The sequence below is a fragment of the Vigna umbellata genome, chromosome 7 (genome assembly GCF_029865625.1).
Source record: "Vigna umbellata cultivar VRB3 chromosome 7, Vumbellata_1.0, whole genome shotgun sequence".
Lineage (NCBI taxonomy): Eukaryota > Viridiplantae > Streptophyta > Magnoliopsida > Fabales > Fabaceae > Vigna > Vigna umbellata.
Window position 1 is genome coordinate 28,028,502 of NC_142171.1, and position 18,911 is coordinate 28,047,412.

Genomic DNA, 18,911 nt, shown 5'->3' on the forward strand with positions numbered 1-18,911 from the left:
TTAATTTAGATGTACTAAAGGTGTAAAAATTTTATATTACTATTTTATTAATAATTTACATTAATTTTGTGATAATTTTATTGAAATTCATTTAAAATATATTTAATTAGTTTAGATTATAAAAGATAAAAATAAAATCTACCCCATATACATTTCTTTACCAAATTAAGCAAACAAAAAACATTTGAGATTATTATTATTTTTTTAATTTCACATCAATTAATTCTTTATTCATTGAGTTATTCTATTTTGAAGTATATTGATACTTCTAATTATATGTCCCAATTGGTAAGTTTCATTATTTTTCTTCTACAACTTTGGCTTATCTTTGTTTTTAACTAGGATATTATAACACATATTATTTGTTATTATTAAAGATTAAAAACCTAAACTACTTCTCAACCAACATTAGTGCTTTTTCTTTTTATATATACAAAAGAAGAGGAGATTATGATAGCAAATACATTTGTTTTGATAAAAAGGTTGTCTTTTGATTTATTTACTATAGCATTTGACACATCAAAATAACCCATTAAGAAATTAAAAAAAGAAAAGGTCAATAGAGTGTTTCTCTTGTTTTGGGTCTATTTAACCCCATTGTAGTCCCCTCTATTTTCTTCCCCCCTCCTTTCTCTTCTCTCTCTCTCTCAATCTTTTCCATCTTTCTATTTACCAAACTCACTTCCCTTTTCACACCAAACTCTCCTTCTATTTCTCTTTCTCTCTTTCTCTCTCTCTCTCTCTCTTCTCAACTCCAATCCAACCCACTTCATTAATCACTCCAATTACACCCATTTGTCCCACATTTCTACACTTCTCCTTTAAATCCTCTCCTTGTTTCCTAATGTAATTTCCCAAAATCACAATCATTTTGCTTCAGGTTCCAGGGACATAATAAACCTTAACTTAACCAACTCTTCCAAATTCAGTTCCTTTCTGTTGTTTCCTCTTTCTGTCATTGATCTCCCAATGGAAAATCAGTTCTTTATCAATTCTGGGCTGTCACAAACACAGCATCCCCTTCACTTTGAACCTTCACCACCACCACCACCACCACCTTCTTCTTCTTCAGTGCCCTCTTGGCAATCACTCTCACCCACCATGGGAATTCAACCAACACTTCTGAATTGTGCCTCTGAGCAGACCCATGATTGCTTTTACAACCCCAATTGGGAAAAATCAACAGATCATGCACTTCACTTTGATTCCTCAGCACTCAGTTCAATGGTCTCGTCTCCTGCGGCATCATCCAACCCCAGCAGCAACATGTCCAATGATAATTTCATCATCAGGGAATTGGTCGGGAGATTGGGAGCTATTGGGAGTTCTGATGAGATCCCACAACACTCTCCTCACCCTTTGGTTGTGGCCTCTTCTTACATGAATAATGGCAGTGGCAGCCCCAATACTTCTTGTTACACCACCCCTTTGAGTTCCCCTCCGAAGGTGAAGACTGTGCAGAGCTTGGTGAATGAGAGGTTGGCAAATTTGGGAGGAAAGTCAATTACTTTGAATTCCAGTGTGGCCGAATTCTCTGCTGACCCTGGTTTCGCGGAGAGGGCTGCAAAGTTTTCTTGCTTTGGTAGCAGGAGTTTCAATGGTAGGAACGTCCAATTGGGGGTGAACAATGGTGAATTGGCTCAAAGATCTGCATCAGTGGTGGAAAATGGTGGAAAGTTATCTAGAATCTCAAGTAGTCCTCTGCTCAAGACACTCGGATCTCAAATGGGTACCCCAGAGAACAAGAATTCAGCAATTCAGGACCAGGAGAAAGTGGAGGTTGCCAATTCTCAAGAGGAATCTACCATATCTGAGCAAACACCAAATGGAGAAATTGGGATGAAAAATTGCCAAGATATGACGAATTCCAGGAAAAGAAAAGCATCTTCCAAAGGAAAAACCAGAGAAACTTCTAACTCCATCAAGGTAATAATAATAATATAATAATATAATAAAAACTGTTTTTGAAGTCAAACTTCTATTTTGTTATGGTTTTTTCGTTCTGCATAAAGTTTCAAACTATGGTCATGGTTGTGATTTTGTCTCATTTCTTAATATTTCGAGAAATTGTGACTTATATTGTGAAGGATCATTTTCTACAACCTTGATTCTGCAAGGAAAATTTGCAATCTGAATGGTGTCGTTTTCAATTCAGGGTGTTGAAGTCAGTGAGGATTCAAATTCAAAGCGAACCAAGCCAAACGAGGGTGAGGGAAACGAAGATGGACAGGTAAAGGTTGAGGAAGAGTCCAAAGCAGTGGAAGATAAACAGAACAAAAGCAACTCAAAACCTCCTGAGCCACCAAAAGATTACATTCATGTGAGAGCAAGAAGAGGCCAAGCCACTGACAGTCATAGTCTTGCAGAACGTGTAAGAATCAGTGCTTCTGGTTCCTATTAATGACACTTGCAACAAAACGTGTGTAGCTTTCATGTTGACATTTAATCAACCATTAAACAGGTACGGAGGGAGAAAATCAGTGAGAGGATGAAGCTGCTCCAAGATCTTGTACCAGGTTGCAACAAGGTGAGAAAACAAGTTAAAATCCAAAACTTTTTAGTGTTGGTAAATGTAAATTCAGTACTTTTACTAACTTGGGTGCATCAATTGTTTCTTTATTCCTCATAGGTCACTGGAAAAGCACTTATGCTAGATGAAATTATAAATTATGTTCAGTCATTGCAGCGTCAAGTTGAGGTAACCAAAAATCTTGGCAAATAAGCATCTCAATTTTCAAATGATTGTCATCATGTGTGTGTTTGTATTCTTGCTCACTAAGTTATGCTCTCTTTTTCTCTCTCTCTCTCTCTCTTTCTCTCTGAGAACAGTTCCTATCTATGAAGTTGGCTTCTGTTAACACAAGGATGGATCTTAGTATTGACAGCCTTGTTTCAAAAGATGTAAGTTCCATGGTTCACTTTTTCTCCACAAATTTTGTTGCTTTTGAGGTCTTTTAAGAAGATTCCTAAAATGGGGTTCTTTGGCTTTTGATGTTTTCAGGTATTTCAATCTAATAATTCTTTGGCAACACACCCAAATCCAACATTCCCTCTAGATTCCTCAGCACAAGCCTTTTATGGGCACCAGCATCAGCAAAACCCAGTTATCCATAATAACATACCTAACAGAACGGTGACCCACTGCTCAGTGGACCCATTAGACACATCTTTGTGCCAAAATCTTGCAATGCAATTACCCCCCCTAAATGGGTTTAATGAAGTTGCCTCTCAGGTAATAATAACCCTCTTCCACTTTTTCTCCATAAATTAATAATCAAAGAAAAATGGTACATTTTGCATTACTACATTCTCTGTTTACTTTTTACATGTAAAATCATCATTATTGTTAGGTAGTTATGCATTACAACTTGTTTATGACAGTGACCTAAAGTTATACATTAAACAGTCTTATCATAATTGATAAGTGCAAATGTAAAAAACAGTCTTAAACTTGGGATTACTACAGTTATTACCTTAAAAGTAAATTCTGGTTCTGTCTCTGATTTTTCTGTGTCTGATTGTTTTTCAGTTTCCATTAACATTCTGTGAGGAGGATCTGCACACCATTGTGCAGATGGGGTTTGGGCAAACTGCAAACTGGAAAACACCAATCCAATCCCCAAGTTTCAACGGTAATATAGCAGAAAAGTCAGACATTATTGACATGTTAATTGAATATTAGGCACAACAAAATTGACATTATTCTCATTCTTATTACATACACTTTTTTTTTCTGGTACAACACAGGTTCAAATAATGTACCCCAGATGAAAGTTGAGCTCTGATCAGTGAAGACTCACCCTTCATTACACCTCCATCGAAGCCCAGAAGATTAAGAAAACTGCTGTATACAACAACAACAAAAGATTTATTAAGCCATCATATTCAACAGAACCCTTTCTTTTTTTGTCTTTTGTTTTCTCAATTTTTTACCCCTCTTCTCCCTTTCAATGATTCCAGTTTCTTATCTTCTGGGGCAGGTCTTTTCCAATATTTTTTTCCCCTTACAATTATTCACTGTAAAATCTTAGGAAGATTCTGTATTCTGTGGTGCAAATTCTTATTATTATTCTGGCACCAACTGTAAGATATATGGCTAATTAAACAAAGACTTTCTACCAGCTTTCATTGTCTCTCTTAATATTATACTGATAGAGAATTTCTTAAGGTAAGAGATATTTCCCCTTGTTCTTTCTTTTCTAATTGAAGAATTATTTGTTTATCCCAAAACTTTGGTTAGCGTATGCCCGTTAATAATTGGCACATCACATCAAACCACTATGAATTTTCGTGGGTCTTCACTAAAATCTCGTTAAAGGTCATGTCAATTAACCCATGCTAAATCGCAAAATCTGGTGGATATGATTTCACTTGTGCTGTAACCAGCTGTATTAATGGGGTCACCCTTTTCTCTCAAAAGTCTAATTACAAATGATTAGGACATTTCGTTAACTTCACCCTGAACAAAAATTTCTCCCATTTCTTTCCAAAACAAGAAAAACTAACAGTAATAACCAATTTAAAATATATAAGTAAATGCAAATCTTTATTTTTTGATAAGATATTAGTTGTTTTAGGTCAAATTTTCACGCATTTGCTTTTGATAGTACTTCAAAAAACTTTTACTAATGGAGATATTTATGTGTATATAAACACATGTCTAACTCCTCTTTTATTTGATGTGAAACTTTGTTTGTACTCCAACATAAGTAGATCATATTTTCTTTCTCCGATCGATTTAGTAAATTAGGTTAACCATAAATGTTATTATCTTAATTAATATCAGAAAAATTAAGAGTATATTTTAGTTAAATGTTGAATGATACCATTTGTTTGTTATAAACTCCTCAATTCTCATATTCCATATTCTCTGTATAAGAAAACAATGTTCAAAACATAATAAATATATTGAGTAAAGATAAAATCAATATAAAAGATATAAACTGTGATAAAACCTATTTTATTCACTTTTACGTCTGATAAGTATAAAGTGAAAGCTAGCATAAAAGAAAACCTTTATAGTTTTTTGTTTTGTGATTTTACTATGCAGCATAGAAAAATGTAAGAGGTAGATATATAGAGGTTAGAAAGAAGTTGGCTTTTGAAGAAAAGAGATATTTTAAAGTAATTTATGTGAGCATAAACAGAATCCCAGGTTGGCAGTGGTGAGATTCTGACTAGGCCCAATGAATCATAGAGCTTTATAATCTCACCAACTTTTGCTATTTACTTGTGAATAGGAAAAGGGGTTTTTAGTGGACTTCAGCTTTGGAAAGATACACTTCAAATATTTGACTAATCTCTTTCTGTTAGGAAAAAATCCAGTTTTTAGGGGTTATCATTACATTTTTAGAAATTTATTCAACACTTTCATAATTGAATTCAATACTTCATCTATATCATCAAAAATTATCAACTATTAAACTCACTTTAATAAGTTTCCACAACTCATACTTATATATATATATTTCTAAAAAAAAAGTATTTTGCTAATTAGATTAATGTTTTTCAACATAAATATAAATCATCGAAATGGGTTTCTTTTAATTGGTTTAAATGAATGTTATTTTATATGTATAGACAAATTTCTACATGTGAAAAAAAATATATCTTACCTAAATTAACATTATTTTATGCATTCAAACTAATTTGCCAAAAGTTGTCTCTTAATTTATATAAAAAAATAATTTTTATTTCTTTAATTTGATTTTTTGTCCTAAAAATAGTTATACAAAACTCTTCCAAACATACTTCTTTACATCATCAAAAGATCAAACTTTGTGATCATGTTGAAAACTCAATTATCTATGAACACTTTGACAAACATGTTGGTAAATTGTATGTACGTATAAATAAAGTATGAATAAAGAAAGTGTGCAATGAAAAGTAAACTACAGCTATATTAATATGAAATAAAGTAATGGACATAATAAAAAAATATTATATGAATAACATATACCGAAATAAAACATTAATAAGTTGCAGTGATGGCCACATATTTTTATTTTGAATGTATTATTGGGGTGTAGATTAGTGTGATTTAATAATTAGAAAGATGCTTTGAATGTAGTACTGCGACAGAACAGTTGTGCATGATAATGTATTAAGATATTTTATTGTATAATAATAATAGCAAGTTTCTTATTTGTGGAGAAGATAATGAAATGGGAATAGAAAATGTTAGTGTGACAGTGTTGTCTCCAAAAGCTACAAACGCCCAATCATATTACGACGTGTTTGGGGATTGATTCTTTTGTTGTTTTTTATCATCTTCCTCGTTTCTCCATGCTGTTTTATTCTTCTTTTCAGTATTTTGGTTTTAAATTTATGCCAATCATAATGCTACTAACTAAACAACAAACATAATCTTCACAAGGAACATACAGAGTGTAGTTCTTAGCAGCTACCAAAATTTAATCACTTCCATTATTTATTTATTTTTTTAATAGCCCTTTTGTTCAATTTAATTTTTTCTGTGTTAGATTGGTTTTGGTAGGTTGGAAATTACTCTATTTTAAAATATCATTCTCTTAAAAAAACTTCCACGTAAAATATTATTGAGCACAAAATACAACCTTTTTTTAGCAAGAATTCAATTTTCTTAAATAACTCCCTTAAGAGAAAAAAGAAGGTTAATTTGCTGACATGGTTGAATTTTACCAGAATAAATGTTTTAAACAAAAGTATCTGTATAAGTAGTGGAGTGAAAATACAACTTCAATAAAAATTTAGACTTTGAAAAACGACTTTTATTTTATGTTTTCCCAAACATAGGAAACCAAAATAATGTTAAAAAACAACAATTTTTAAAAATTGTTAAAGTAAAGTGGCAGGACTTTAGAATTTATTCAGTTTAATTCAATCGTTACTTCTTCTTTTTCTAAATATTGAACAAAATATTGGTTTTATTACACGTTCTTGAATTTGTATTTATTTTTAAATGAAATTTATTTGAACTGTTAAGAATATCTTCAGTTATAAGAAAATATGAGAAAAATAATATATTATTTATAAAATAATAAGTGACTAATAAATTATTTATTCAGAAACTAATTTATAAAAAACACTAAAATATTATAGGCAGTTTAGATGCTTCATTATTTATGTGAATAATTATTATGATAACGACGACTTTCATCACCACCATGTATAATTTTTGGACATTTTTTTATTTGATTGACCCATTTTATTATGTATGTGTAGTATTAATTCTTTTTAATGGTTGTCGTTGCATGGTAGGATCTTGAACAAAATTTGGATGAGATCAATAGATGCAAAATATTGTTTTGACTAATTATATATATATATATATATATATATATATATATATATATATATAATATATATATATTACTTTTAAAGTAGAATTTTGCATTATTGTGTATGAACCTAGAAAATATAATGTTAGAGTAGATATGTATTTTAAAATAATGAGACCAAATTTTAAAGTTAAAACAATTCAATAAAATAAATAGAATTTTTTAAACTCATCTCACTACATAAAACACAAACTATCTCTAAATCTATTTTTCTTATCTTCTTCTCCCTTCTCTCTAAGATTTCTCACTTCTCTCTAAGATTTCTCACTCCTCGATTATCTATTTGACGATCAAAAAGTTCTTAGTGTTGGGAATCCAAGTGAGTCTAAGTATCACATTGGATAGAAATGAGAAAGTAGAAGTATATAAAGGTGAAAGACCCATTAACTCATTGTCTTAAGGTTTTGGGTAAAGAGTGGTGTCGATCCCTTATATAGTTGGCTCAGATGTTATTGGTGTTTATGTAACTCACAGGTAACCTCTTCCTCGATAGACCCAACAGTGGTATCAGAGCCGATGGTTTGTCTTGGTGACCGGCTCAAACGAGTATAATGATCCCTATACCGAAAGTCTTCCTGGCAAAGGGTATCCAAGTAAGCAAGTTCCGTTAAGATACGGTGGTTGGAAAGGGCTACTCGTGGTTGTGGTTGATTGGGAATGCTTCTGCTAGAGGGGGAGTCTATGTGGAAGGGACTCACCCTTGGGAGATGTTGGGAATCCAAGTGTAAGTCTAAGTCCCACATTGGATAGAAATGAGAAAGTAGAGCAGTATATAAAGGTGAAAGACCCATTAACTCATTGCCTTAAGGTTTTGGGTAAAGAGTAGTGTCGATCCCTTATATAGTTGGCTCAGATGTTATTGGTGTTTGTGTAACCCACAAGTAACCCACAAGTAACCTCCTCCTCGATAGACCCAACACCTAGGAGATCACAACTTAATTATCTCCACTTCTATCCGATCAGAAGTCCTAGAATCTCATTCCGTTTCCAATTCGGTGTTTTATAGGTGTTTCCAAAAATTCCTTGTGTTTCAAGTAATCAGTGAGGTATTCTTAGAGTTTGATTTCATTCCCTTAAGATAAGGGAAGCTGAACTTTGTTTTAGATCATGTTGTAGTGTAAATTTAATATATCCATGAATGATAAGATAATTTAAATGTAATTTTGATATTTCTTTTAGTACTCTTTATGTTTAGTCGATGATTATCGATAATATGATGTTTGTATGCTTGATATTTCTATTAGTACTATTTTCCCTTACTTTACACCAAAGCTACAAAGCTCTAAATTCACTATCACCCTTTCTTCCGACTCAAAGATCTTAGAAGTGCCTACAAACTGCGGAATTGAAAACAAGGTGGGTTCCTTAGGACCACCGATCAACAAGAAACAAGAAAAGAGAGGTAGACGATAAATGCTTCACCCCTAAACCAAATATTTTCGAAATACACAACGAAAGAAAAAAGGAGCAAAAACTTACTTGCCCTATAGAAGAAATTGATCAGATAGAAACGTAGTCCTCATGGGGTTGCGGTCGTTTAGGCACCTCCTGGTCGTCAAAAATGATGATTGAGGAGTTAGAAAAGGTAGAGAGAAATGAGAGAGAACTCGAAGACAGAGTTTTAGAGAGATGATTTGTGTTTTAAGTAATTGGACTAGTTTAAGAAATTTTAATTTATACTATTGAATTATTTTAAAATAAAATACTCAATCTCATTATTTTAAAACACCTATCTATTGTAATACTCTATTTTATAGATTCTTACAAAATGCATCAAATTTATAATGATTATGATAAATTGAATGAAAATACTAAATTCTAAAATGTTCAATTATATTGAAACCAAGAACCATAAATAGATAAATATGCCTATAAATATTTGAATGAACACCTAAAAATTTGACAAAACAAATATAAACTTAAATTTAAGTTGAAAATTTAATGAAATCCAATTATGAGAAAATTGAATGCATGCATAACTAATGTTGAAACTATTAACTAAAAAGTGAATGCAATATTAAATAAACAAAAAGAAAACAAATAAATTAGATGTAGATTCTAGAATGATTACAATGTATCAAAGGTGATTGTGAATGATGTGGGTATAAAAGTGATTTGTGAGTGAATATGGGAAACTATAATTTAATAAAATAAAATTATGGATGCAATTATGAAATAAAAGGTAAAAAAATAAAAATAAATCAAGTACTTAGTTTAAATAAGATAGCTAAACAAGTAGCTAAAAGAAATTAGATCGAGAGCATGGATGAATAAAGCAACTTGGATAATATAAAATTAGAAGTTTAAATAAAAAATGTGAAATATATTAGAGAACTAACTCAGAATTTGCATAAACTCTGTTATTTGACTCAAACTAAAGCTGAAACTCAAAATTATAAGAAAATAAAGGAGAAAGAAGGGAAGTTTTTTTTCCTGATTTTTGTGTACATTGTGTTTTGTTTCCAAGTCTCTGTTTATGCAGGACTAACCAAGAATGTTATTACATAAACAAATCTTGGAATTAATTCCAATGAAATAATATTGATTGATGCAATTCAATTTTTTTCTAATTTGAATGATCATGAAATATATTACATTTAATTTTTGAAATTTTGAGGCTTTTAATTTAGTTAAATTTGCTTCCAATAATTAATTTGATTGATTATTAATCTTCTTATGTTGCCTCTTTCAATTGTCGACCACATCTCTAATGAGCTACACAAGATTGGGTCTTGATTTTTATAATGAGCTACACAAGATTGGGTCTTGATTTCCATCAATTAGGCCGATGTTAAATAATCCATGTGGAGATGAAGGTATACCTCAATGCTAAAATTATGAAAAATGCAACAAATTTAGTAAAATTGAATTATGCTTTGTTTTTTTATTAAAATATTCTAAATGCATGATTTATAAAGATAGTCATTATTAGCTTAGAAAATGTTCTTAGATCAAGAAATAAAGAGTAGAATGACATACATCAAAGCTCATAGTCTTTTTTTGTGTCTAGCGATACTAAAGTTTTGCGGAACACAATTGAGATAGTGAGACACTATTTGGTTGGTGCCTAGCAGACAAGGACACCCAATGTTGCAACACAAAAGTTAAGTTTCTCTATAATATTTGATTGATCAATTTAACTCTTCTTGAACTATTCACCACTTAATAAATTTCATTTGAATGCAATATAATTCTATTTAACAAGGAAGCACCACTTTGATCAATTTGTTATTTTATAGAGAAATCCCATCATTATCCAAATAACATAACATTAGCACTTCAATTACAAATTTATAGCTTTTAACCTAACATGCCAAACTGTCTATCCATATACCTAAGTGAGGTAAATCTCTAATTATTTCTAACTCAAAGAGTAGTACTATTAATCTAACTTTTCCTACCTAGATAAACCCTTTAAACTTATAAGGTGTTTTACACATGCTCTACCTTACATAGGTTGCTCTAGCTACTCACTAAAATCTCTTATCAACGATCAAAACACACCCTTACAATAATAACCGAACAAATATTCACCTTGAGCTCTTTAACATCACATGCTACACCACCACACATGTAAGAAATTTACTAACAAGACTCAAAAGAAGAGTAAAAGTTGAACTTACCTTGTTCATACTATGATTAGTTATGATCGTGTAGACCTCAATACCAAGAGTCATATGGTGTATTTCGATTTTTAAAGAGATGAATAATAGAATCAAAGTTATAGAGAGAAAACAAAGAAAGGATTTAGGAGAAAGTTTCAAAGAGATAGTGATTCTTATAAAAAAAATCAATTAATAAAAAAAAATCTACTTATAGAATGACTTTTAATAATAAATCTACTTTTAATTATTTTCTTGGTTTTTACACAAAAGTTTAAAATCAAAATTTATAAATGATAAGATGAATGGTAAAATACGTAAAGAGAACGGGCCAGACTTGTAAAGAACGGGCCCAATGGCCTTTAACCCAAAACGCACCCACTAATACCAAAACGCAAAACTACACTTGCATTAGAAGATGCCTTGCGATCAGATGGTGGGTGGCTGGCAATGTAGGACGCATCTCGTGAATGGAAAGGAAGGTTCTAGGGCTTCCAGGGAAACCCATCGTCGGAGCAAGCAACTACCTTCACCGGAGACGATGGAAGAGAAGACCGAAAAGAAGAAGGAGAAAGACACGATTAAAGGTTAGTGAAAGAGATCCCTGTTTACTCTTTAGAAGAAAAGAATATCTGATGTTATTGCTTGAAAAATGTACGTTCTTACAGAGAGGTATGTTGAGGGGGAAAACTCTATTTATAGAGTTCTGAAGGGGAAGGGAAAATAACAGAAAAGAGAAACTAACCTAACACGTAACCTAACTCGATTACTGTATTTGAAAACAGTAATCTATTTAACCAACAATACTTAATAGCCTCCCCTCAAGCTGGATGGTGTATAGTTGCCAGTCCAAGCTTGGGAACAATAGATTTGAACCGAACACGGTGAGGAAACTTGGTAAATATGTCCGCTAGTTGTTCATCTGAGCGAATGGGGAGAAGATGTAGAAGATTAGCTTGCACCTTTTCACGAACAACATGGCAGTCGAGCTCTATATGCTTGGTTCTTTCGTGAAAGCTCTGATTATGAGCTATATGTCGGGCAGATTTCTTGTCACAGTATAGGGCTTGAATCCCAGCTTCCTTGATCTGTAAGTCCTCTAAGAGATAGTGTATCCACTGTAGCTCACAAGTAGTGGCTGCCAAAGCACGATATTCAGCCTCAGTGGAGGATTTGGAAACAGTGCTCTGTTTTTTTGATTTCCAAGAGATGAGTGATGACCCAAGGAAGACGCAAAAACCTGTAGTGGACCTCCTACTGTTGGGGCAAGTGGCCCAATCTGAATCACTGAAGGCCTTTAGCTGTATGGGAGAGTCAGCTGGGAATAATAGTCCTTCTGAGGGTTTAGACTTGATGTACCTGAGAACATGTTGAATAGCCCGATAATGGTAGTCAGTTGGAGATTGCATAAATTGACTCAATAAATTAATAGAGAAACACAAATCAGGTCTAGTGTTAGTGAGATAGAGCAACTTCCCTATTAATCTTCGGTATGAGGTTGGATCTTTCAAATAGCTGTCATTTTTGTATAGGGTGCTCGTGTCACTCAAAAAAGGGGTTGAACAGGGCTTGCAACTCTACATTCCCGTCTCCTCAAGTATGTCTAAGGCATATTTTCTTTGAGACAAATGAATTCCTTTATGGGACCTTGCCACCTCCAATCCTAGGAAATATTTGAGTTCTCCTAGATCCTTTACTTGGAACCTGTTATGCAAAAGGCTCTTTATGTGATTGATTTATGTCATAGAATTCCCTGCTAATATGATGTCATCAACATAAACAAGTAGGGCTGTGAAACCAATAGGTGTCCCTTTGATAAAGAGAGAATGATCACTTTTTGACTGTATATAGCTAACACAGGTAAGAAAAGTGGACAACTTTTCAAACCATTGTCTACTAGCTTGCTTTAGGCCATATAATGACTTAGTGAGTTTGCAGACTTGGCCTTCCTTATGAATATTAAGACCAGGAGGTGGCTCCATGTAGACTTCCTCATTTAAGTCTCCATGCAGGAAGGCATTATTCACATCCAGTTGATGTAAAAACCAGTTTTTAGAAGCTGCTAGCGCAATTAGTAATCTAACGGTAGTTAGCTTGGCAACGGGAGAGAAGGTGTCTAAATAATCTATCCCTTCTTGCTGGGTGTAACCCTTAGCAACTAGGCGGGCCTTGTACCTTTCTATGGTGCCATCAGCCTTGCATTTAATCTTGTATACCCATCTGCACCCAATGGCAGTTTTCCCTTGAGGAAGCTGTGTTAGAAACCACGTGTTGTTATCCTGCAAGGCTTTTATTTCCTGGTGCATTGCCTCTGCCCATTCACTCACATCTTTGGCCTCATTGTAAGAGTGGGGCTCATTGTTAGCAGTGATAGCCATGGTATATCTTGAATGCTTTTCTGTCAGAGAATCACAACATAATAGATCAGAAATGGGGTAAGGGGTTGTAAACTTATTTTTCACAAACAAGGATTGATTAACCTGGTGGATGTAGTCATCTAGATATCTTGGAGGCTTTCTGATCCTGTCAGATCTCCTATATCCGTGATCCCCTTCATCGTTATCAATCTCATTATCAATGCTATTCTCTTTGACAATGTCATGCTGTATTTCTTATTCTGCAAACCTTTCATCATTATTAGAGGCAGAATTGCCTAAGGAATCATTGAGAAAGGTAATTCGATTAGCTTCTTCACCATCCACTCCTGTGTTGTTCTGCTGATTCTTCCAAGGAAAAATATCTTCATAAAAAATAACGTTCCTACTTATAAACAGCTCTCTAGTGTTGATGTCAAGGACAATATAACCCTTGACTCCACTTTTGTATCCAAGGAAAATTCCTTTCCTTGCTCTTGGGTCAAGTTTGCTCCTGCCAGTTGCAAGGGTGGAAGCAAAACAGAGGCATCCAAAAGTTTTTAAATCTAAATAAGTGGGGGGAACATCGTAGATACGATCATGGGGGGTTTTGTTGTTAAGAATGGGAGTAGGCAATCTGTTTATTAGGTAGACAACATGGCTAACAACATAGGACCAATAGGCATTAGGTATACTGGATTGGAACATAAGGCTACGGGTGACATTTAAAATGTGTTGGTGCTTACGTTCAATAACTGAATTCTGCTTAGGGGTCTCAACACAACTAGTTTGATGACTAATACCATGCAAGTTATAGAAGTTGGCACAGTTGAACTCAGGTCCATTATCAGTTCTAACAGTTTTAATAATTTTACCAAACTGATTCTTAATCTTAACAATAAAATTCTGTAATAAGTCTCTAGTTTGGCCCTTATTGTTCATCAAAAAAATCCATGTATGTCGGCTATAATTATCAACAATAGTAAGAAAGTATTTATGTCCATGAACAGAAGAAATAGAATAAGGACCCCATATATCACAGTGAATCATCTCAAAACATTCAGTAGATAGAGAATTGCTTATAGGGAAAGGCAATTTATGTTGCTTAGCATAGTGGCAAACATCACAAACTGTATCAGCATTCATTTTGACATAGGAAAAATGTTCACAAATTCGTTTGACAGCCTTGTATCCAGGATGGCCTAGTCTATAGTGCCATAGATTTATATCAACATGTTTAAAAGAAAAAACAGATTTTGGAACAAGGTCCTGATCAGAATTTGGAAGGATTTGTAAGTAGTAGAGACCCTTGTAAGAGTTAGCACACCCAATCATCTTCAATGTAGAATTCTCCCTTATCTAACAAACCTCAGAAGAAAAAATTAGGCTACAATTCAAGTCTTTTATAAGACTTTGAACAGAGATTAAGTTGAAAGAAAAATCAGGGATATAAAACACATTAAAAATCACAAAGTTTCTAGAAAATTGAACAGTTCCTGCATGTTTGGTAGTGATAACAGAATTATTAGGCAATTTAATAGTAATGGGTTTAATCTTGTAGAAGGTAACAAAATTCCTTTTCTCATGGGTCACATGATCAGTGGCCCCAGTGTCAATAATCCAAGAGAGAGTACCTGGTTTGTCCTCCTTGTCATTCCTCTGCATCTGATTGATCTTATGTGTAGGTTCATCAGCTTTCTCAATCATTTTTAGGAGTTTTTCAATTTGTTCTGGGGTGAGTTTGTTGAAAGTAGTGCTGGTGTCTCCCTAATGAGTACTATCTGGTCCAGAACTGCTTTGGCAGACATTAGTAGAATTCCAGCCACTTCTCTTCTCTGGATTGTTGTCATTCTTTTTGTACCAAGGTGGAAAACCATGCTTGGAGTAGCACTCATCCATAGTGTGATTCATCTTGTTGTAGTAAGAGCACTGTTTCCCGTAATTAGGATTCTTTCCTCTGCCTCTTCCCAGACCATGTGACCCAACACCACGACCTTGATTTTTCCAGGTCTGGTCTGGTTTCCAACTGCTGTTCTTGTTAGCAACATTGGCTATGACTCTACTGGTTTCAGTATAGTGATTATGGCTTGCAGTGCCAGATTCAGACCTTTCTTGTCTCTCTTGTTGCATAATGAGAGAGAAAACACGATTGATGTTTGGTAGAGGTTCCATCAACAGAATCTGGGTCCGGACAATATTATAAGTGTCATTTAACCCTTTTAAAAAACATATAACGTGCTCTACTTCTCTGTATTTCAGAGAAGTTTTTGAGAGTTCACAACTGCAAGGTATTTCGCAGGTACAGTTTGGTATGGGTCTAAGATATTCCAATTCTTCCCAGAGGATTTTTAAGTCAGTAAAGAATTGATTAACAATTCTTTCCCCTTGTTTGATTGAATGGATGTCTTGGAGAAGATCAGAGATTTTAAAATAAAGTACCATCATGTTGCATCTTTCCCATGCATCAAACAAAGCTTCATTTTTCTTGGGTTTCTTGATAGACCCATCAATAAATTTGATCTTGTTTTTGGATAGGAGTGCTCTTCTCATGCTTCTGCTCCAAGAGGAGTAATTATTCTCACCCAGGACTTGAGAGATGAGGGTTAATCCTGGATTCTCCCCTGGGTGTAAGTAGAAAGGGCTGGCAGATTGGTCTGTGGTATCCATGGTAGAAGGAAACAAGAAATAGTGCAAGAAACTATGCAAGAATCATCAAAGAACGAAACCTGGGCAGCGGAAGTGAGGTGGGTATGGTTTCTGTTCTTGATACCATAAAGAGAATGGGCCAGGCTTGTAAAGAACGGGCCCAATGGCCTTTAACCCAAAACGCACCCACTAATACCAAAACGCAAAACTACACTTGCATTAGAAGATGCCTCGTGATCAGATGGTGGGTGGCTGGCAACGTAGGACGCATCTCGTGAATGGAAAGGAAGGTTCTAGGGCTTCCATGGAAACCCGTCGTCGGAGCAAGCAGCTGCCTTCACCGGAGACGATGGAAGAGAAGACCGAAAAGAAGAAGGAGAAAGGCACGATAAAAGGTTAGTGAAAGAGATCCCTGTTTACTCTTTAGAAGAAAAGAATATTTGATGTTATTGCTTGAAAAATGTACATTCTTACATAGAGGTATGTTGAGGGGGAAAACTCTATTTATAGAGTTCTGAAGGGGAAGGGAAAATAACAGAAAAGAGAAACTAACCTAACACGTAACCTAACTCGATTACTGTATTTGAAAACAGTAATCTATTTAACCAACAATACTTAATAATACGTAACTAAATTTAATTTTATATAAAAATTATATTTGATACGAATTAAAAAATAGTTTATAATTGATCAAATTACATACCTATATTCATTTTCAGAAACTTCATCTTAATTTATAACTCTTTCATTCATTCCTTTCTAACCTTCAATGTTTTTTTTACGAGAATAGGGATAAAAGAGAAACCGAGTAATATTATTTAGACTAAAAATGCATTTATAAAAAATATATATATTTTAAGGAACATAATACAAACTCAAACTTACAACTTACAATCAAAGTAAGTAAAAACATTACTGATAAAATCATTTATCTGTAATTATTTAAAAAAGAACAGCACAAACTGCGCGTATATACTAAAGAAAATAGCCTGTCATTTAACAAAACCTCTGTCGTCGCACTTATGCATTATGATATTCGTGTATGCGAATATAATATGAAAGTAACATATTATATCTAATAAATATTGTTAGGAGGGATTATGATATTAAAGTAACATATTATATCTAATCAATATTGTTAGGATGGATTATGATATTAAAGTAGAGAGTTAAGTTTAAGTTAATCTAAGAAAATGATGTTGCAAGAAAAAATGATGATATAAGATAAAGTTTTACACCAAAGTTAATTTATCGAGTTCCCTCTCCTTTTACATTTTGCTCATCAGAAGCATAAACTTTTCTTGAAGTTGTTGCGTCCAAGTCTTAGAATAAAAGTTGAAAAAAATGAGGAAGAAGAACCTCATAATAGATGTTAAAAATTGCCTTCCATGATATTTTTAAAACTGAAATTTATTCTCTTTAAAAAATCATTAGAATTAACTAATCTGAAAATAATAAAGTAATTTTCCGTTCACAAAGTCTGGATCTATCATATTTAATACATGTTTAGACTAGATTCCATTCTTTCATAATTGATTCTAATTTCCCTTTCAAAGTCAAAACAAAAATAATAATAATTTTTCAAATTTTTATTATGATTAAGAAATTAAAATCAAGGTTCATTTGAAAATCAAGGAAAGTTGGTTTTATCTAATATGGTTCACTAACAAAAATTGATTTCAAGAATATAAATTTAATGTAGATACATTATTCTTTGGGTAAATGTAACATTTTGACTAAAATTAATTATATGAAACTAATGATTACCTTTTAATGAAATTTTGAATTATAATTATTAACCCTTTACAACTTGATTTCACACCATTGACAAGACTTTTGAAAAGGATACCATTTTCCATAAGTGGAAAAATAAAAATAAAAAGTTGGAACTGAAATTCTTTGTTTGGAAAGAGTTGTAAACAGCTTTGTTAAACGTGTTTTTCAGGAAAATTTGCATAAAAAATTCATGGGTTCAACCAACATCAACTCCAGCAGCCTGTAATTTATAAGATATACCCATAAAAAAAATAGTGTTCATATCACAATATTATAATGGAAAAATGTTTTCTTTATTGACCAAGAGAATGTTTGGACAAAATTTCTCTACTAAACTTCTAAGAAAGAAAAATAAGATTAACTTTAGTTTATGATCTTGAGGTGATTTTCTTCCTAATATTTATTACGAGAGAAAACTAGAAAAAAATGAAATATTTTGTTTCATAAACTAAAATTATCTTATGCATAAGTTGATTTATAAAAAAATATTATATAACTTTTAAAAAATTACTTATGAAAAAATCAAAAGTTTGTGTTGATATTATTTTATACACATTTATCAATAATTAATGAAATCTTAAAAAAAATTATTAAAAATTGATAGATCTCTCACATCTCGAGAATTAACTTAATATATCATTGACAAATTATGCAAAACAAACCAAAACAATATTCTAACATGTTTATATTACAAACTACTAATAAGATTTTTTTTTTTGAATAAGAATAATCCATCCACTCTTAAAAGAAATCAAGTCAAGAATTCTGGTATAATCATGAAAACTTTCATTGGGTGTTTCAGTTATGATAAATAAGAAAAAAAAAATAATGTAATATTGTTTGAATATGTAAGGTAACATGTTCTTTAAAAAGAAGAATATAGATTAATAACTTCAAACTCTCAAAACACTTAAAACTAAAAAAAAAAACTATATATTTCAAGTGTGATTTTATGACAAATGTATTCTTTGAGTACAAAGTTTCTCTTAAAGTTGTGGTATTGTTTCTTTGTGTGTTTCTAAAATAATTAAATTTTAATCTATTAAAAATTTATTGATATATTTCAAAAGATTTTGAAAATCCAATAAAATGATAGCATAAAAAAACTGATTAAAATCACTTCACATCATTTCAAGGATCATGAATTGATTTTCCTTTTCTTATCTTTTCTTTTTCAAAACTGGCACCCATCAAATTATGGGCAAAGATTGATC

At 32.6% G+C, this 18,911-nt stretch overlaps 2 protein-coding genes across 2 annotated transcripts; one reads left to right on the forward strand and one right to left on the reverse strand.

Annotated features, from left to right (window-relative positions):
* The first annotated feature begins 627 nt into the window (after positions 1-627).
* On the forward strand, positions 628-4,121 carry LOC148195642 (transcription factor bHLH62-like). The gene is made up of 8 exons (XM_088095418.1): positions 628-1,926; positions 2,156-2,371; positions 2,462-2,527; positions 2,630-2,698; positions 2,830-2,901; positions 3,002-3,232; positions 3,530-3,632; positions 3,748-4,121. The coding sequence occupies exons 1-8, from the start codon at positions 970-972 to the stop codon at positions 3,783-3,785; spliced, it is 1,752 nt and encodes a 583-aa protein (XP_087951544.1). The 5' UTR covers positions 628-969; the 3' UTR covers positions 3,786-4,121.
* Positions 4,122-15,042: 10,921 nt separating this feature from the next.
* LOC148195643 (uncharacterized) lies at positions 15,043-15,942 on the reverse strand. The gene has a single exon (XM_088095260.1). It carries the CDS (start codon positions 15,940-15,942, stop codon positions 15,043-15,045), a length of 900 nt encoding a protein of 299 aa, XP_087951386.1.
* Between the last annotated feature and the right edge of the window lie 2,969 nt (positions 15,943-18,911).